At 43.4% G+C, this 21,472-nt stretch overlaps 1 protein-coding gene across 10 annotated transcripts in view; it reads left to right on the plus strand.

The window, feature by feature from the left end:
* The first annotated feature begins 5,686 nt into the window (after positions 1 to 5,686).
* Positions 5,687 to 21,472, plus strand: part of sdk2a (sidekick cell adhesion molecule 2a) — an 82,290-nt gene continuing 66,504 nt past the window's right edge. For all 10 annotated transcript variants that reach the window (XM_040119644.1, XM_040119694.1, XM_040119634.1 and 7 more), the window contains exon 1: positions 5,687 to 6,277. In XM_040119644.1, the coding sequence (XP_039975578.1) occupies positions 6,130 to 6,277 (148 nt within the window). In that variant the 5' untranslated portion in view covers positions 5,687 to 6,129. The remainder of the gene's footprint in view (positions 6,278 to 21,472) is intronic.

Genomic DNA, 21,472 nt, shown 5'->3' on the forward strand with positions numbered 1-21,472 from the left:
CACTGTATCAAATTTATGGAGTAGCTATATTCAGTGCCAGGATAAAGGTTTGGCTCCATACTCCCGATGACAAAAATGACCTCTATCATAAGAGTATGTCTGCTGAAGTTACTGCCGCTGCCCAATTTCAAGAACAATGTCTTGACGTCACAAGGACGCTAATTATGTTTTTGACATAATCACCTCGCAAGAGCTCTCTATGATTAGCTCAAGTGGCTTCTCCAAAGAAAATGATGCCTTGCTTTGTTAACCTTGTGTGCCTTTAACACTCAGGTGTTAAACGGTGGAGGACATGGGCTGCATACTTAAAATAAGAAATTACATCATGAATATAAACCTTTAGTCTGAACAGCTCCATCAAATCTCATCAGCTTTGATGCTGTTATAACTGGGTTGTGGTTGGATGTCCTTTACAGCCCACTTTATTGCTGCTTTATGAAAATCAATATGTCTTTTTATGGCATATCTTACAAATACTGTCAATATAGTGTTAACAGGTCATTTAATCTCCTGCGGCTAATTACCTTTGAAAAGAGGGAAGAAGCCGTTTTTCAAGCCTCATTCACAGGACAGGATTGTGTTGCTAATGATTTAATATTACTCTATTGGGAATAATTTCCTAATGACAGTTAGCAAATGCTCTTGCAAGACATCTGTGGGAATCATCAATGTCATTACTCAGGGTAACCTGTTGTTTTCTGTATTCTATTTTTGTTGCTGTCTAAATAGTGATTTATGTCCATTACTCTGCACGTAAATTTCTCTAAGTGACACTTTATGTTCAGTTGAAACTGAACATAAAACCGTATGCTCTAACTTGCCATGCTGTTTAGAAAGGATTTGTCACTCCTTATTTTATTGTCGTCTCATTTATGCTGTGATTGTGTTGACAATAAGAAGGAGAGGGTGCAGAGTATTTGGACTGAATCCTAATTTCTATATACACCTTGTCTTGTGCTTTCTAGACAGCCCAAACAATGCCCGACCCACATGAGAGCACTTCAGCTCTACCAGATTCATTTATATTACTCTACAGCCCAAACCCCTGAAAACTGCATTAATCACTCTGTCTCTGCTAGGCTACTTGGGCAAATCAACTGGCTTAAGTTTAGCTAGATAATATGGTATAATGGCATCCGTACAGTGCAAGCATTCTGCCCCATAATTCATTGTGTTGAAAATACAGTTAATGTATGCAGACCACGCAGACAATAGTTTCGTCTCCGTGGGATCAACACAGCTGGGCCAAACATGCTGTATATGCTTTTAAAATTCTGGCCATGCTAGCTGTGCATACACCAGTGCTGGTTTTGGAAATCATTAGGTTTCAAAATCTTCACACTTTGTTAAACTCAAGAGGCTATTATAATTCTGCCTCCTGCATTGTTAGCGGACAAGCTGCAGCATTGCCAGGCTTTAACGAACACCCAGAAAGAGGCATCAAGTCACCAGAGACCCTTTACATCATGTTATTAAAACCAAGATATGGATTGTTCTCGGTTTAGTTGTTTAGAGGTTGAACAGGTACACTGCAACAGTGTCGTATACACAGGAGACTTATGCCAGAGTGACGGCTACAAGGAAAAATTTCACAAGCTAAAACCAGTGCGAAATCAAAAGAGACCTCTGGCTTCTATATCTCTGTTCATCCCACCTAATCTTTATTGTGCCCAGGGTATTTTATAATGCCATGATATACCATGGCAGGGTTTATGGGCTCAAGGTTTTAGCAGTGTGATGCGATCTGCCAAAAGGCAGAGTCGAGAGCTAGTGGGGAAAATGATTTTGTTCTGCGTGTAAATAGCTGCTTTAATTACCTTCCAGCAGCTGAATATGAAGATAACAAAGATGACCTTTATCAGCCGATGATCTAAAATTATCAAGGATATGCTCTCTAATGCTTTTCCCTTTCACATGTTTAGCTCGTTTTTGTTTACAGGGATCCAAACTGTCTCATGATTAAGGAACTCCTTTTCATGTACAAGGAATAATTATTGATTAGTGTGTTTCAATTTCGTTAGAAAGGAATCTCATAACTCTGCAGCACAATGTGGTAAACATTGATTGTTTCACTATCTATATAGTGCTGTAAACTAATATTTCACTCTTTCTTCAGCTAAAAATGACCACATGTAATGAAAATACTGTTCTTTATATGCTCTAGTGCTACAGGATTCACACTATCAGCTGCTCAGATGGAGCCAAGAAAGTGAGAAGGAGGAGAGAAAAACAAAAACAAAAAAAAAAGCGATCCATTCATTCTAAACAGAAACTTGGAGAGGAAGTAGAGACAATAAATTGCCAAATCAGTGTGGTGAAGGTTACTGGGAGTGACACAGGAAGGAGGAATAGTTCAAAACATAAAACAGGATACAATAATCACTAAACAAATGTCAAATAGTCAGGTAGCTCGACGGATTTATGAAAAGAATTGGTCTGAAAGCAAACAGTCTGATAAAGAGTTGGCCCTGGAGTGGCAGCACATTACATTACAGCATAATGTGAAGTCATAATGTAACTGTGTGGCTCTGCAGTGGCCATCAAATGTAATGTGTGTGCATGTGTTTGTATACCATTTCATGTGCTCATTTCTGTCAGTGTTAGTCGACAGAAATTGCCACTGGCATGGCACAGAATCAATCCCAATAATGTTGCATGTGTCAGGTAGCTGCAGTTTCTCTGACAACTCGAATGAAATGCATGCTTCACATCTCCAGTTTTTAGACATCCAATTCCCAGCTGCTTCTTGGGGCAGAATTCTGTGGTGAAGGATCAATTCAAAATGACTGGAAAATTGCTAATGTTATTTACATCAAAGTGAGACTGGAGGAGACCAATTATGCCAGTGATTCAAGGCAATATTCCTAAGTGAGTTGTCCCTTGGGTAATAATGGTATAATATTTTGATATTATTAATATTGTGAGACCTACCCAGTATTGTGTTTTTAACAACACATAACCTTAAGTAACCTAACTAGAGGTATTTGATATGCTGTAGATGCTATAGTTAATATGCTATTCTTCAGAATAATTTATTTTGAAACTTATTTTGTTGTGGTGAAATCATAAAAGAATTTCAGTTACTAGGTCCAGAAGATGCACAAAGATATACAAATTGGGTTTCCTTGTAGAGAGAAAACAGATCTAAAAGTGACATAGAATATGATGCTGTCCTGCGATGTCTGCTCAGATGCAGTTATGCATCTCGTAGCAGCAGCTGTATTTTTCATGTTTCAATTTGCAGTTGGAGTTGCAGTTGGAGTTTGCCACTCTCACAAGGAAAGAGCTGCGAGATGATCTGTTGCTGGGGAGAAATCAGATTGTCTCTGTGAGACACTATAGATGAAGAGAAAAGACTGATGCAGCAACTTTGTGTAGTGTTTATGTGTATGTGTGTATGCTGGCACTTGTGAGAGAGCGCTTCCTTGCTGGAAAATCAGCAATAGCAACATGTGTGTCAAATGGTAGCAGCATCTACAGAGGAACACAGAGAATGAAGAACAAAGGTGAAGCGAATGGCTGGACTGTTTTTCTGTTTAGAGCAGACAGACCATGGTAACTTTACTGTTTGCACCCACAGATGTGATAAGAAGAGTCTGGTATTTCATGGCCACTTTGTTTCCCTTTGCACTATCATGCCTGCATGCATAAGTGAGGCAGCACCGGGCCAATTTAAAAAAAAAAAACTCATTTCAATCAAGCCATTTCAAATCAGGCAAGTTGATGGTGCATTCCCCATCTCCCAAACCAACAAGAGCATTTATTTAGTTGTGATGCTATATGCAAGTGTTTTAGCATTGCAGTCCCTCTGACGGTGAACTGCAATAACCTGCCAAGTGACTGTCACTGACCTTGAGAACATGCTGGAATATCCAAAGATCCTGACGTTAAAAGAAAAAATTACAAAAAAAAGAATCCCAGGATACAAATGATTACACGTGTTTGATGCCTCTACAATTTATGTTAACAAAACTGCAAAGAGCGTCTGTCCTAAAAAAGTAGTGTTAGAAAGTCAGTAAATGAGCCTGTTTTTTTATGTTCACTGTAAAACTGTAATACACTGTGCCTCTGTTGGCGAATAAAACTAGTTACTCTCTGCAAGTGTATGTATAAATGTCAGTTATACAATACGTTATTTTGGTGCTGTGGTAAACCCCCCGTGTGGCTTATGGCATCAGACGGTCTGTGCTTCCTCTGATGCAGAAAAGTTATAGAGACGGAGACAGAGCACCTGCCCTCGCGCCCGAGCACAGTTCCCAGCAGCTTGCTAATGTCAACCTGCCTGATACGCACAGTGGGGTGGGTGCTCCAAGACAGCAGCAATTTTCCACTGCATGCGAATGAGACTGGAGAGCAATCTGCTGGCCTAAGAGCCTCATAATCAGCACATCATTATCAGGAGGGGGTTGGTGAACGGAGTGGCAGCAGGGTGAGGAGAGAGGAAATAAAGGGAGGGAGCAAGGAATGACACCAAATGAGCCCCTGGCAGCAATGAGACATAGGACACAGGGAAAAGGGAAGCTGGTGTTTGTAGACTAAAGGACAGGGGAGCAAATTCACTGTGGGACTACACAAAGCACAGCATAAAAGGGACTGAGGTGAGGCAGCATCCCACAGGCAAAGAGTACCACCTCTGTTTACACTTCAGCTAAGCTCTTTGAAAAGCAGCGGCAGACTTTACTGAGCTCACGGTAGCTTGGATGTTCCCTGTTCCCTGTCAATATTACTGCTGGTCTCCAAAACTCACAAAATCTAGCGGCACACATACAGATATGTTTTTAAGGCAGAAATATTATGACAGCTCTTTGAAGCGTACCTTTCCCTGCTTTCATTTTCCAGTGAGTTCAAAAAGAGGAAAGGACAACAAAGCTTATATCACAGCCCATATGTACCCTCCTCTGTTTTTCAAAAGTGCCCATGATTTCTGTCTGCTCAAACTTGCCTTTTATCCTTTGTCTAGAGATGGCGGGAGCAGTCTGCTGGGGTGAGCATTCACACAGTAACAGTCTGCCATTTTGCATGATGTCCAACTAATTCCTGGATCACGTTAGATTCAGCTCGGGTGTAAGATTATTTCGTGTGATATTCGTCTGTGTAACGGTGTGCCAGTTCTGCTTTGAACCAGGCCACCGAGCCACAGGTTTACAGGGGGCCTGTGTAGGATAAATGGATTCACAGAACACAGCTCATACCATTTACTTTTCGCCTGCGACCCAGTTAATACTTTACCCATAGCAGCAAAACATCCAAAAACATCTGTTTGTAAATATTTGGTTGTCTTTTTGGTTTTTACGTGTCAGCAATCAATCCTAGCTGTCCAAACAGATATTTCCCACCACTCTCTGCCGCATGGTGGCAGTAGCGCACAGAACACTTGGCCTGGCATTGCTGGGTTCAGGTTGTGCGCACTGCTATAGTCTATGTGACACTCAATTCATAAAAAAACAAAAAAAAAAAAACTGCCCGAACGCATAGTCATGTGTAGAGATCGTTTTTGTAAGCAGAAGGAAACCCTTTTAACCTGTGTAGGAAGGTAGACTGAGTCTGTTCACACTCGCAAACAGCACACACACCTGGGAGCCACGGTGCGGCCTTACTGGTTAATGAGATTGGGGCAGGTGGCTTTGCAGAAGTGATTTGCTCAAAAGACAGGAGGGGTATCTCCGTAGGAAACACATACCTCATTTTCCTCCATCAGAAGAGCGACTTATGTCAAACACACATTCTCGGCCCGAGCACAGGCTGTCGTCTTCACGTCACATGAACTTGGAGACTGTGTGCAGTCCCCATCTCGTCTCGTCATGTATTCTTGAATTTCATTGTCCCCACATCTCCGTGTCACAACCGGAGGTTATTCGGGGCAGCAAGAAGATGATGTCAATATGCTGCCTCGCACACTTGACAGCCGAGCAAATTCAATTGGACTGACTCCGCCTTGCTCGTGCGGGACTTGTCCACTGGCTTTTCACACCACCGCGTGCCTGTCTGCATGCCTGGTGTTCTCTGACGGAGTGAGCTCTCTCAACACTCCCTCAGTCACTCGCCCTCATCACCAGTGAGGAGCAGTCTGACGCGCAAGGACCAGCAGCAGCCAGGACTCTTCCCGGGAGTGTGTGGCCACCGAGCAACATGTTCCCAGCGTGGAGACGGGGAAGGCGCACCGGGGGGCTGACGGTGGCGCCGCGGACCATGGTTACAGCTGGGCGGACTGGGCAGGTGTGGGTCTCCTGTTGGATTCTGCTGTCGGCGACTTCTATCCTAGGCGCTCGGGCTCAGGGTAAGATGCGCAACTCAGATTCTCTATTCAAATAGTGTAGCTACTGTTGTTGTCGGGGGCGACCAGAGAAGCGCACAAGAAAGTCTGTGAAAGGGATGTATAGTGGTAAATGAGGTCGGGCAAAAATATATGAGAAAACAAAAACTATTCCAAAATGAGCCTGTATGCTTTTAAAGATCTGGTCATATAGACAAACTTAGACCAGTTACAGTACAACGCCTGACACACACTAAATAAGATTCGTGTTTGTCAGATTCGTGCCCTCAAACAACAACGAGTGTAAACAGCTATTTTCACCTTCCACCACATCCGCCACAGTAACCACAAGGCCACTCGCAAGCTCTAAACAGCCTGCGTCCGCAAAACTGGACACTAATATTAAGTGACAAAGGTTGGTTGGCTTGAGTAACCCGATACTTGTGAACAATTTAAAATGCATCAGTCAGAGATTTACCTTTTCACTGTGTGTGGTCGCGTTTTAAAAAGGCTTGGGGTTAATAGTTACTTTTGGAAGGGTCCACATGACCTTTAAAAATGTTTTTAATCATTAGCGAAATCTGTAGAAAGACAGGTGGCCCTGCTGAGAAACCTCAGAATATATTGTTTCAGTGTCTGTATATTGAGCCGCCCCTCTTGCCTATATGTCACCTTAATAGCCTAGCAGAGGCAGTCATTAACTTGTATGAACGTGACTATGGGGCAGAGATGCAGGGCCATTATTCGAGGGCTGTATCACATTTGCCTAATGTCCACTATACTCTTGCACTCTTACTTGCAGGCTGTGTGAAAGTAATGTGCATGTTACTGAATGAATAAATCAAGACATCCGGGATTCATTCGTGTCCAACACAGTCGGAGACATGTGGATAGAGGCATGAACATGATCTACACTAATTGTACAATTACTGTGAAATTGATATGGCCCGTCACTGCTCATCTGTCATTGGATGGCCTGTACCTCTTGACCACTGAGGTGGTAATGAGATATACAGTAGATGCTAGACAGAGACAGAAAGCCACTTCATAATTGGAAAAGTATAACTGCCAGTTGTCACAAGAACTGAAGGTAAGTTGAGGTAAGGACAAAGTATACTACATGGGATAACTGGGCTATCAATTTCATGATCAGGCTCGATGTATATTCACATCAAATGGCATTTAACCTTATGCTTCAGAATTCAACCACCAGGTTATGGTTTTTTTATTACAGGGGGGCATGCAGAGCCACCAAAAAAAAAAGACGCATGTTTGTCACACAAATCTTTGAGGTATTTACTTCAATAGGTCCCAAGAGAGAAAAAAATCTCGTATTAGAAGTCGATTCGTATGAGAAGTGATTCCTTTATGCCCCCCCCCCATCTTATAATCACAATGCTCAGTGCACCAAAGTGCTAAAAGCAGCATAATCCCTTTGCTTGTTTGTCTTTGAACAGGTCGCACTGCTCTAAAGTGCTCCCAACCTTATCTGAAAAGAGTCTCAGGCGTCTCTTATTATTCAGGGCACAGTTCCTCTAGCTGTTATTACCATCCCTTTCTTGAGCTAACATGCCTGGAGTCTGTTAGGATCTCTTGAGCGCTTCTAGGCTACTTCACAGGTCTTTACCTTTCCTCCCCAAACAGACCTCTTTCTCATCCTTGAAGTTGGCATTCAGGCTCCTTGAATGTTCCCGGCTGCGCATTAGCATTGGTGAGAGATTCACCCCTCTGTCTGCCTGCTCTTTGAATTGAGAAGGACCTCCTCTATGGCGCACAATCGCTGCTCTAGGTTCTTTAGTGAAGACGCAGTTGCAGTCTTAGTAGGGGTTCAACTCAGCATCCAGAAAGGTCTTGTTCTTCAGAAGTAGGAATCAGATCTCCTCCTCATGGGGCATCAGTGTTTGCATATGACTGGCAGTGTGGCTGTGCCTGCATAAAGTTAGAGATGCCGCAGTCATTCCCTGAGAGTTAAGGACCTGTCGTACATTAGCCGATACACAGGTACATGAGGCCCCCAAGGAGCCTAAGGTGGCGTGTACTTGTTTTTCACCAGGTTCCTACCGAGGCTCTTGCTGTGTTCAATACTCTAGGCAGCTCCATTGCACAAGAGGATACCCGATAGAGTCCACAGGGGGACCTTTCTTCCGCCACAGGCTGCTCTCAGCAGTCCATTTTAAGACTCATTTAGACCCCATCATCGAAATACCAAATAAATAGATGTGGGGTTTTGTCTTTCTTTACCTCGTGGTGGTCTCTGTATCTCCTCACCCCTCCTGAAAGCCTTTGCTGCTGAAATCTCTCGGCATGTCTTGTGAGTTACCGTGTTTCTGTGTGCACCTCGTTGTGTGCGTCTGTAAAATTGTGTGCGTGTGCTTGCTGACACTTTTGTTCCTGTCCATTGAGCTTTAATCTAGATAGCAGCATTGACATTCTGCCAACCAGCAGCTGCTATAATTTTCTGGACGTACGTTATTATGCAGCTTGACAGCTGTCAGCCATTTCCAAATCTTTAAATCTTATGATAATCCACCATGCTTACAAAAAAGCATTTGTTTAAAACACTCTGAATCCTTGTGTGATTAAAACTCTCTGCTCTAATGCAGGCACCAGATCATAATTCATCTACATCAGTGACACACTAATACACACGCATGCAAACACACCCACAAAAAAAGATAGAAAAATCAATGTGTACAAGATTACACAACTGCATCAAGAGAAATATAATACAGTTTTAATAAACTCAAGGGCATCTTCTAGTTCCAACAAAGACTGATGACAAACCCGATCATCTGTGCCCACAGGTACAACACTCCATCACAAATAATAGAAGCCTTAATCTGTTTTGCATGTAACTCCACAAAAGTAGACCCACATACTCACACTGATGCCACACTGGCCTCAGGCATGAGCCATGTGATGAAGTCATTGCATTTTCCCAAACTTAAAGCACTTTGATCACATCGCAAGTCCCATATGGGGCATACTGACGTGGCGGTGGGAGTTCTGTAACTTCTCAGCTACCATACCATCATTACACACAGTGCATATTTATGACATATGTATCTCCATGTTTGGTGAGATGTAGTCAATTAAACATGTTTACTACTCCAGAGAGCCAACAGATGCCTGCTTAAATTTGGAATAAGTGCCTGTTTTCTTCGCAATGTGGCACATGCCCAGAAAGACCAGCTAGTGGCTTGCACAGCCTCAGGTGAAACGCGGTGGCAGCCTGACTTCCAAATCAGACTCCTTCTGTGTCTTCGGTGCCTGCCTCCCATGTCTGGCTGGTTGGCTGCTTTTTCTTTGGCTGCCAAATGCTGTCTACACATGTTTATTCATGTTGCCACAAGATGCTTTATTCACCAAGATGGAACATATCACAGTTGAATTACAAAAAAAAAAGCTGTGCTCACTCGCAGCAAAATTTGAAATAAATGAATGAAAAAGCCTGATCCATTTTTCGGAGAAAATATTTAATGGTAATTTTTCAGAATAGAAAGAAAATGCAACCTGTAACTCAAACATGTTTAAGAGTGACAAATGATTATGATCTACTTTATTGTTGAAGAACAATAAGGCTGCTGCGCTGTCGACGTTTTTTTAGCTTCAGGAAGCCTTTAATTGGCTCAGTCGAGCAGCAAAACAGTGTTTATAGTTCATAATGGAAATGTAATCAAATTAACTTGTACCACAGGGTTTTGGCATTCACCCTTTGCCCAGTAATTGCCATTCGCCCACAGGGGTATGGTAATGGCTATTTGCATGGGGCAAAGAGTCCTGTCTCCCACCATGTGTCTGTAATGCTGCCATATTAGAGTAGCTGACTGAAATTATTACTTACTATGCTGGACTTTTGCTCTTTTTTTGTTGCCGTGCCAGTGTCAAGTACTTATTACTATAATGTGAGTTTGTGTCGAGAATTTTATTGGCTACAGCAGACACATAGTAACCCTGGGTTGTCTTTTACTGATAGGTTTGAGAATACAGGGTGTGATGCAACCTGTGGGGTAAAGCAACTTCTGCACCCCACAAAATCATGTTTTGCAGATTGATTTCCTTTACCCACACAGAGCCCTTCTTTGTCTTACTGGGTGAAAAATTCAGTTTAGGAAAGGTATTTTTCAATAATAGCAGCATTGACTGACGACTGCTTCTTTTGGGGCCAGTTTTAATCAAACAGCTGAGAGTGGTTTTATTTCCATGTCTCCTTGCCTACTGATGAGACTGAGGGGAGAAACGCTGCAGGGGGAAACAGACAAATTCCTCATATATTAATTCTCCTGGCTAAAAGTATTATCAATCTGACACAGGACCTGGAGGCACCTCCTCAACTATCAATAACAAAAAGAAATGTCTCAGAGCAGGCCTTGAGCTGGGACAGAAATTGAAAGAGGAAATGACCTCGGAAAGAGAGGGGGATGCAAAGTGGCACTATTTGTTTAATTTGTTTAATCACTTTGAAAAGGGAGAAGAGATGTCGTGCGTGCTGCTTCATCAAAGTATCATTCTAAGGATCCATTTGAAAATCCCTCAAAATGGTGTCATTACTTTCACCCAGGGAAAAGAGGGATTGTATTGAGGCAGTATTCCTGGACCATACATCTTTCTTCAAGCCCCCAAGCTGTTCCATGTAAACATTTAAACAACACAAAGGCAACTCACTGAAAACTGTGGTGAAAAACAATGCTTTTTACAGCATAATGTGTGCACTGAATCTCTGCTCTCATTCAGCTTTCCCCTCCTGGGGACTGGTGAGTGTATTCTTGTGTTGTGAATAAATGGCAAAAGAGGCAAAGAAAAAGAGGGATGGAGGAAAGACTGTGGTGCAGGTGGGGGTGGTGGGCCCATGTTTTTCCTCCCTTTCTCCTAGTGAAAACAACAGCGGTAGAAATCTATATAATTTTTTTTTTTTGTACATTCACATGATTTAATTCACATCTTGATGTTCTGCTCCATTCTTTTGCTGACCTCAAACCAACATCACAGCACTTGGTTATGTTGCCCTACCACCAGAAGCATGATTCCCTGCAGTACGTGACAGTGTTGATAGACTCGCCAAAATTTGTCTTACACTCAACACTGATAAATGGGAAAGGAAATATAAAAACGTCAGCTGAAGAACAAGTCCCGCAACATATGGAACTGAAGAGCACGAAAGAGTTTTTTGCTTCCACTTCCCTGCCCACTTGTTTTACTATCAAAGCTGCATCTTCCAGCTGATATTGCCAAGTTTTACCTTGCTGTTTCAAGAAAGCATTTTTTGTATGAGCAGCCTGCATGGAAGTAGAGTCAGGGGCCGGCACGTTGGCAGGGGCCGAATGAGCAGAGAAACTGTTTCGGTCTGTGGAATACTTCCTATCCATGGGCAGGGTCTTGTCTGGAAAGAAGGAGCCTCCATGCTCTCCATCTGCAGGGCTGAGTTTGCTGCTCTGCTCAGGCTGTGTTTGGCAGCAGGCCTACCAGTCCCACTAGGGGGCCTGGCGAAATGCCTCTAGCTGCATCTCGATGCCTTGTGCTCACTATTGATTAGGGCCAGAGCTGACTCTCATTCCCCATTGTCCTGCTCTTAGCCACGTGGGATCCCATATCATGTTTGATATCAGCTTTTGTTTTCCCAACACCTGCCTTCTTCCTCTTCCCCAAGATAGGCAGAGCCCCCCGCTCCTGTCTCATTTTGACAGTACTCCGCCTTCCCTGTAAACAAATGGCTTGCAGCCGTGATACTAAGGGATGTCAGTGTGGATGTGAAAGCACGAAACATGTGAAGGCATCAACCGAGATAAACCTAAAGAAATTCCTATCTACAATGTCATCCTGCATCGCTTTTTTGTTTGTTTGATAAGGAATTCCTGTCTGGTACGCATGGCAGAGTAGAGTTGGTTGTCATTGTAGCATGGCAGCACTTTAACATACACATATCTTTGATCACTGCCCTTGCCGCGAACATCAGCAACGTGTCAGCTAAGAAGTGTGATGGTGATGGGAACTGACAGAAGAACTGCAGGCTTCTGCTCTCCGGCTCGTGTCACATCTGGATTCCCTTTCCTTGGCCCCTCAGCACAAGCCATGAAAGCGCTTCAGGTGTGAGACCGAAAGCATATGGGTGGATTCAGCCCCGGGTGAAAGCCCAGACAAAGCCTTTGTCCAATACTGAATTCCTCCCCTACAGCAAATTGCATGTAGAGAGATATACTCAGATTTAAAAAAACAAATTTCAACCTGATGATATCTGCGGTAATTTTTTTACCCTATCATGGTTATCACATATTTAACACATTTGACCATAATGTCTTGGATCATTGCATTTTCATTTTTTTCTAAGGAAATAATTAAGTACCAGGAATGAAAATCCTTAATGGAAACGTACACAATGAACAAAGGCACCCGAAAAATAGGGCTAGTCTGAGAGCCCGACTGCTTGAATGATACAAATTATGTAAGCTTACAGTACATAAAAAAGTCAATGCAGCCTAGCAGCTCCTATTGAAATCAACAAATTGAGAAACTTGTGGTATTCACTGTGTGTGTTACATGCTTACAGGATTAATAGTTGCATGGCCATGGAGAGCCAGTGTTTGACAATGAAGCATGAATCTGCCAATACACAAATTGAGTCCGCCATGTGTTTCTGCCTGGAATGATTTAGGATCAGTTGGGGAGAGCTCCTCAGAGGTTAAGAAGGAAGTCTGTGGTGCATTGCACCTCTGAAAGCAACCAATACTGACAAGGATAAAAGAGACCCCGTGCAGATACATTTGCCTATTTATTTCAATTTCAAAGGCAGCTTGAAAGAGAAATCCAATAAAAGTGCCTTTATTGCTTTAATGTATGTTAGCAGAAATACAAACATGCACAGAGCAAAAGTGTGCATGTACCCTTTTACGCACACCCATTTTTTTCCTCTGACACATGCATCCACACACACACGCACAGATTGTTTCATTATCGCTAAATGGAGCTTTCATAAAAGAGCAAACCAGTATGAATGCTGTTTTCGGCACAACTAATGAAAGTGGGGCACAGCCATGGTGTCTCGTGTGAATACACAAAATCGGAATCAGCTTTTTCGGTGTGAAGCGTCATGTTCGGATGGTGTTCTGTGCGAAATACTTTCTAATTTAACCTGTCTCCCTGCCATGTCGCTCTCTCTGCCAACTGCGGTGAGGTGGTGGAGAGAGGGGAACAGAGAGAGAAATGAGCATTGCTATGGACGTTGTGAGGAGGCAATGGGTGGGTGGGTGGGTGGGTGGGTGGGGGCTGGGTGGGGTATTGATGAAGGAAAGAAAGGAGAGCGCTGCATCAGTGGGGTAGAGATTGCTGTAGTGTACAGTAGCACAAATCCTAAATTCTGTGCAGATCCGACGGTAGCTAGGAAACAGCTGACAGTAAAATGGGGGGATCAAAGGGATTAGTGTGCCCAGTTTGAGCCCAAACAGTAACCCTTCCACTTCTCCTGCTGCTTCCCTTTTCATACATTCACCCCTGTATTTCAGTGGCGTGCTTGGCCTGTTCGCCGCAACCCATCTCGGGATAGCCTCCCTTGAGTCTAATTGTTTAATTTGAAATCACCCTTTTACACACCCTTTGACTCTTACATACTCTCTCAGACAGGCAATATGTAGAAAAAGGTCACAGTTTCAATTTTAGAAGAGAAGAAGGCTGAGTGGAGAAAGACACCCACTCTAACACACTCACACAAGTACATTGGCTACACAAAAATACAAATGCCTACAAACAAATAATCCCGACAAAACAAAGGCATTGCATCTGATGGAAGCGGATGCACATGTCAGACGCAATCAGTGCTGGCTTTTGTGATCTGAGTGAGATTTCCTGTCACTGGGGCTTGAGACGCAGCCTGTTTAATTCTGCAGGGGAATGCCATGTCCCAAATGCCTTGGTCACTGTCTCTTCTTGTTTCAGAGGCAGATAGACGTACCTAAACAAGCGAGCCCCAGCGTCCCCTGTTGGGGACTTGTACTGTACTGCACCAGGAGGACTTCTGACAGTGTTGGCCCATGTCTCCATGCTGGAGATGCGGCGGATATGTGAACACACTCTAGGCTGACACAGAGCTTTCCCCAAGAGAGTAAAGCCAAATCTGATCTACATCACATGTGACGTACATATGATGGTTCAAAACTGATTTGTGATGCCTGACTTAAGCGAGAGCATTACAGCAGCAACAAAGGCAGGCTTGGCTCTTGTTGTTCCCCTGTGTGAGCAGATTCTGCATGCGGGCACATGATGGCTGCAGCTGCTCTGACTTGTGTTGCTGCTGCAGAGGCCTAAGGCTAACTTTCAGTGTCATTGTCCTCACAGCTTTCACAAATTGCTGGTCAAGCTATTTCAATTTGCAAGTGGGGGGCTTGCAAATTGAAGAGTAATTTCCTTGTTCTTTGAAAGGACATTTTTGAACACATATCTTATTGTAGCAATGCTGGACATGTCTTGACTTTGCCTGTGGGGACAGCAGAAATGGGAGAGTCAGTGGGATTATATCAGTTTAATGAAGTTGCTCTGGCTGATGTTTAATTTCATGAAATTCAATTAAAAGACTCTATTTCCACTTCTGTAATCACTCATGGGTTGCCGTCATTAGATTATAGAGAGGGAATTGTGAGAAGAAATCACCAATCAAAAATGTTTTCTTTGAGTGCTTGATATGCTGATCCGCTGTTGTCTTTCAAATGCTTCGCAGTGAATATTGTGACCCTGCAACACAGAAAACACAACTGTAGGGAGGTAAGGGAACAGAGTGCAATAAGGACATGGCTGGGTTTGTGCAGCATGCAGACATACTGTAGAAAGAAATACAGGCGTTTGATGTGGACAATAAGCATAATCACCTCAGCACAGCAACTACCTTTCCTCTTTTATCTTCCTCTGTGGGCTCGGCTCTTGATGCTCGGATTTTTATTGTTGAAGCTCCTGTTATTACTTTACATGTACTGTATGTTAAAGTGGACATGGCATTCTTTTTGCCCTCGCTGCATTACTGAGGAATAGTGAAGAAGAGAAAAAGAAGCAAGGCAAATGACAGAGAGAACATGTACCCTACCTACCTTCTTACAAACACAGATTGCAAAGCTGACATATGCAAACTAAAAGAACAGTGTTTAAAAGCTTTAATCAGACCACTGCTCAGAGCCCAACGTGCTGTTGCACTCTGCATCATTGAAAGCTTGTTTTATTAATGTTGTCCAGAGTGAAGTACAGTGGGGTGGAGTGGATGGCGGGAGGAGTGGAGGGTGTGTGTGTGTGTGTGTGTGTGTGTGTGTGTGTGTGTGTGTGTGTTCGGGGGGGGGGGGTGCATTGTGCTCTTGATTAAAAGTGGGGTGAAGCAGAAACAATGGCCATGAAAAAAACATGGCAAGGCTGTGAAAAGCAGCCCACTTCCATTATTTCAGTCGGCAAGGTTCCGAAAATGGTGCATGGGAAAGTGGATGTGCGGTATAGAGAGAAATATTCAAATATGATGGGTCTCAATGATTCGAGAAAAACGGTCTTTATATGTCAAAATGTACAGTGATGTCAGTCGTAGCAGAAGAGTGGATTTTTCCAGGATGTCACTCATAGAGGAAAAACTTGACTCTTGTGTTCTGCTTGACTCTATAGAATTAGTTCATCCTGTGCTTTACGTGACATATACAAGCCAATCAAGCCTGCCGTCTTTCAGCGAGCGAGTGTAGTTAAATCTCGTGTGAGTCTGATGCCTAATTGCTCTCATTAGCAGCCGACGTTCACACCAGTTATTCTGCACAATTAACCGGCTGCCACCAAGATGTTATGAGGCAGAATATTGCAGTGGGTCAAGGGAAAAAAAGGTTGTAATTAATTCTCACTTAAATTAATGATTTCATATTTCAGAGGCTGGTACAATGGCATTTTGGTTGAGATTCCCCAAGGGGAGGCCACTGATGAGTGTTTTTTTGTGTGTCGTGGAAATGAGGAAGTGCGCACAGTTGATGGAAATCAGGAGCCATTGTTGTTTGACAGTAGGCACCTTTGCAGTGATTGCCTGTGTTATTAATTTGTGAGATGAGAGGAGGCAGGCTCCTCCAGCCTCTGATGGTTACGTACCGCATTAAAGAACTGCTGCTATGAATGACACTCAGGACTAATGAATATGAATAAATTTATAAAAATAGGCACGGGCTCCCCTCTCAGTGCAGATTGGGAGTGACAGTCACATTGGCAGGGCATGGTTGATGAGAGAGGCAACCGCTGCCCCTGGAGATGGAGGATGTTGCTGGGATCTCACACACACACACACACACACACACACACACACACGAATGCCACAGCATGATGAAATTCAAAAAGGCTCCAGCATTTAAGACTGACAATCCTGTCATCTTGTGATACTCTTTACTCACTGGACACAAACAATCTGATATTTGAAAGCATGTGTCTACCTCACTGTTATGTCCCTGAAATAATAATTATCCCAGTATCCATCATAGCTAATTGCTCCATTTGTGCATGATATCACAGAGAATAGATCATTTCTTATTATGTATGAAATATCGAGCAGGTGGGTGGCTTGAAATAGGATTTCTCTTACTTTTGGAAATACACAGGTGACATATTGTTAGCTAGTGATTTATGCTGCATAACAATACATTTACTTTGCCTGTCAACCAATTTATAGACTGTTTCCTGTGGAAATAAAATGCAAGTAATTTATTGTCATTAACGCACAATTCATTACTTTCAGTCTGACTTTTGGGACATGAAGATATGTCAGTTTATCTCTGTGGTTGAAGTTTGGCATTTAAGAACAGTCATTTCCTTATGGCCATTAATAATAGACCAATGTTAAATGAAAGGCATTTGTTCATATTGTATCCAATATACAAGGAGGAATACTTTTAGTTCTGTAGTTTATTTTTTTGCTACTGCTGTTTGAAACCAGTAGCAGAAATATGCAGTATGATTTGTTTTTATTCTCCTGGACTTGAAAGCATTTTCAGAGTAACTTATTGCATGTGCACACAGGCTTGTTTTTTCTAAAGATGTATTTCATTTTTCTATTCATCAACATCAAAAGCCCTGACCTCAAAAACCCCCACAAATTTAGTATCATTGAGTGTGTTCTTTCTTTAACAGATGAGAGATATGCCAAACAATAATATGCAAATGTGTTCATCTGTTTCCCTCAGTATGCGACAATTTTAATTGATAAATTGAAGATGTTTATTTGATTGGTTGCGGCTTAATAATCCGCAATGTTATTTATCAGGCTGTTAAGTTTAGGTGCAACAGCGTGACTGTTTCCCCCGCCTTCATATTTTAGTTATGAGTTAAAGTCCATATTTTTCCAAGTATGAAGCAAGGCAGGACCAATCCCTCAAAGATTTGTGAAGGACTTTGATTGAGATAAGTGGACTACTCATAGGCTCTGACAGCCGTAACCTTGGTGAGTGTTCTCTGGCAGCCACTTGAGGAGCATGGCAGACTGTGAGCGCCGGACACTGGGCATGACTGACACCATGGTGTTAACCTTGAGCCAGGTTCCCGTAGAGCAGCGGCTCAGTATTTGAGGCTCGGAGAAAACTCATTGAGCAGCTGACTTAACTGGGTTAGACTGCACCCATGGATGCGAGCCATCAAACTGAACTAATTAACAGCAGAAACAACCTTGAAAACTGCAGACAACAGTGTGTTAGCAGCATTTGCGCCCCCCCCCACAACCACCACCACTGTCATTCCCACACCATTTTCTAGTGTCTGTGCTTTGTGCTATGCTAATCAATTAATTTATTTTGCACTTGAACAACAATTACTTTATAATCTTTTCTCACAGGCTGAAATTCGGTTAGAAGACTCTCCCCATCAAACCGTTCTGTTGAAAATGGGAGAGGCAAAAAAAACAGATAAAACAGTACATGTTGCCCTGAAAAAACATGTTGGCTTGTGGGGTTGGAGACAGAGTGAGAGGGAGGGAGAGAGCAGATGCAAGAGCAATATCAGAAATATGCTCATCACTTTCTAGGATGCTCATGAAGACTCGACTTAATGGGATGACTAATTTATTTATGTGGTATTTGTATGTTCTCTTGTCTGTGTTGTATGTTCATGGTGTTGCCCTAGAAAAGGAATTTCTGTGCTTTTGACTTATGTCCGTATGAATCAAAAAACAGCAAAAAGGATTTACTCGAAGGGGAGACTCATCAAATTCTGTCAGATTTGAACTCTGATACCAGTCAGCCCCGGGGATTCTGTTTGATTTCCTCCCGATTCAGCAAGGCTGCCATTTTCTTCTGATGGTAGTTTGGTGTGAGCTTCTGCTGGGGGTCAGGGGCCAATTGAACGTTATTGAATAATAAATAAATAGAAATGTGTTCCGGCTGTCGCTGATCCCTGTTGTTCCTTCTCCTCTCACTTCCCTGGGTAGACAGACAGCAGCTGGGCCCTTGTATTTGCCGTAATGGCCTGTATATATGCAGGATTTCATATTTCAATCGCCGCCACGGCAGCAGAAATAGGTGGTTTAAGATGAAGTTGAAATTGGAAAGTGGCTATCGTGTCTGCATGAGGAAACACATTTGAATCCCAGTGGAGAAGGTGCTTGGCAGCGGCATCTGGAACGTAGACTGGCAAGTCCGTAGGAGTGGAGTTAAGGTTAGACCCACAAGTGCTCCTGCGCCTTTCAAGCCTGAGCCAAATGGTTTTCCAGCGGAGGTCGCATCAGGGACATGAGATTTGAGGAAGTATTTCATAATAGCCTCATAATCAATGATTCATCACAGGAAATATTAATGAGCCATAAATGATGTATTGGACTCTGATGAGGTAGATCTACAATCACATTGTTAAATGTCAAAGAACCGTTCATTCATGGTAATAAGGTATTTGTAATAATTGATGAGTCGTGTTATTTGGCTGTTAAGTCTGTAAGGGAAATGATATGCCAGTATACATTCATTTGATTTTTGTAGTGGTGCTGAAAGGGCGTTGAAAAATTAGTTCGAGAGTTTCACCTTCATTTCTTGCTGTCACTTATTTCTGTTACTCACAGTCTCTTCTCTCTGCTACATTAACTGAATATTCATTATGTGGCTAATAGTGGCGCCTTTGAAGAGGAATGATCGTATTTAATTTTCTCGCCTGAGAAGGAACAAGTCAGTGAGGAGAGCGTGTATGGGAAAGATAAAGGGGAGGGAGTGAGAGAATTAGATCAAGCGATGAATGGAGCGGCAAAAGGGGCATGGAGTTTATGGACATGCAGGGGTGCGGTGACGAAGGGGGGGGCGCTGAGATGAGTCTCTAGATTACAATATTATTATATCGGTCTGTCTGCCTGATAGCATTGATTGACCTGCACCTGTGTCTCCACAACTCCACCATCTGTCAGTGCCAGTACAGTACACTTTATCAGGGTGCATTGTTCTCTCCCCCACATTGTGCCTCTTCTATTTGGAAGGAGAGAGTCTTTTTTTTTCTACTTTTTTCCCTTACTCTTGGCAAGAGGGGATCAGATTATGAGCAAAAAAACTCAACCAGTGGCAGCGGTGGTATTTCTTCACCCCAGCAGCTGCAGTGCCTGGCTGCGTTTATCGCTTTATCGATTACCATCACAAGGCAGTAATTTGCCGGGACTTGCAGGGACATGATTAAAGATCCGCAAGCGATGCATGGTGGCTGAAGTTGGTGCCGGGGTGACATGTTGATGAACATACACAGACACTAACACGCTGGTAAGCAGGGACTGCTAAAGGGAGGGGCGAGGAGTGCATTCCTGTCATAGACATCAATGGCTTTAAATCTCCTGAGCTAACCTTTTAATGCTCTCAGATCCTTATGGCTGGCTGGATAATTGATTGTGTTTGGTCTAATGGGATTAAGAGGCAGTAGTGGCCTTGGGCTGGACACAGTGGCAGTGAAGGCAGCAATGGTAGTGGATTGAAAGATGGAGAGGTAGATAGAAGCATAGAGTGAATGCAGTGTGGATTGAACTGAGACAGAGGAGAGTGTCCATGAGTGTGTGTGTGTGTGTGTGTGTGTGTGTGTGTGTCTGTAAGAATGAGAGAGGGACCGGGAGACAGACAGAGTGAGACATAGCGAAAGAGACAGAGAGGCAGGGCAGAGACAGACTGAGAGACTGAGAGGAGAGAGGATAAAAACAGGGTGGATAGATAGCTGCAGGTCTGCTTCTCAGTCCATCCCTAATTAGCTTTATATGAAAACCAGGGAGTTGATGGTATCCCCAAGTGAAAAGCTTGTTAGCGTAAGAGATGCTATCTGCTGGCTATTGGTTTTGGCTGTGTTTTGCTCGCTGCGTGAGTCGCTAGGTCTACGGTGTGCAGCGAGATGAAAGCGGCGGGAAAATGAGAGCCAAGGTGGTGAGGCCCATCCCCCTCTTATTACCCAGGATAGAGTCTGTCCCATCCTAACTTATCAACAGCCGCTGTGCTTGAGCTTCATCCCTAACACCAGAGCTTGTTTGAATGTGTCAGTCTGCCAGCCCCCCTTTCTTCTCTGAATTATTTTTAACTTCCCTCCACACTTGGGATGAGATAAAAGCAGAAGTTTGTGTGGGAAAGTAGTGAGGGATGAGGCTGCGGTTAGTAAATTTTTGCTGGAGTTTTCACTGGCTGCTTGTCGTTCTGTATATTGCGGCTGTGTACTTGGAATCCCCAGTCTCTTTATGTGGCGCATGGCTCTCTCATGAGCGCACATGCAGCACAGAGCTGTCATCATCAGTGCCAGTTTTTTTAGTTTTTACGTCTGCGCCCTCCCTAGTACTACACACCAGCACCTCCCTCTCCATTTACGTTGTATACAGCGAGGCAGCGCCTCATAGTATGAGGGTTAACGCGGTCTGTCATTGCTGGATTGCTGTCTCTATTCATAAGTCCAGCCAGCCAGATCATACCACAGATCCAGGTTTTGTCTCTAGTGAATAGAGAGGCTGCTGCAGCCCACCGGCCCTTTATACTGGGCCACGTTTTCACTTGGGCTCGGAATATGCCAGGTCAGGATAACTCTTTCCATTTTGGTGGGCGGCGGAAGGCATTTTGCCAGCTTCCTGTGGCGAGAGTAGTGAAGCTGAAATGTGTTATCGTGATTATGTGTCTGTGTGTGCATCGGTAACACTGCAAGTGTTGGTGAATGAGAGACAGCGAATGGAAACCACATTAGAGAAGTGCGAAAAAGGCAGATGATAAATCTGGTGTGTGGAGGAGACTACGTGTGTCTGCTTATGCTCTG

Source organism: Xiphias gladius, chromosome 3 (assembly GCF_016859285.1).
Source record: "Xiphias gladius isolate SHS-SW01 ecotype Sanya breed wild chromosome 3, ASM1685928v1, whole genome shotgun sequence".
NCBI classification, from domain to species: Eukaryota; Metazoa; Chordata; class Actinopteri; order Istiophoriformes; family Xiphiidae; genus Xiphias; species Xiphias gladius.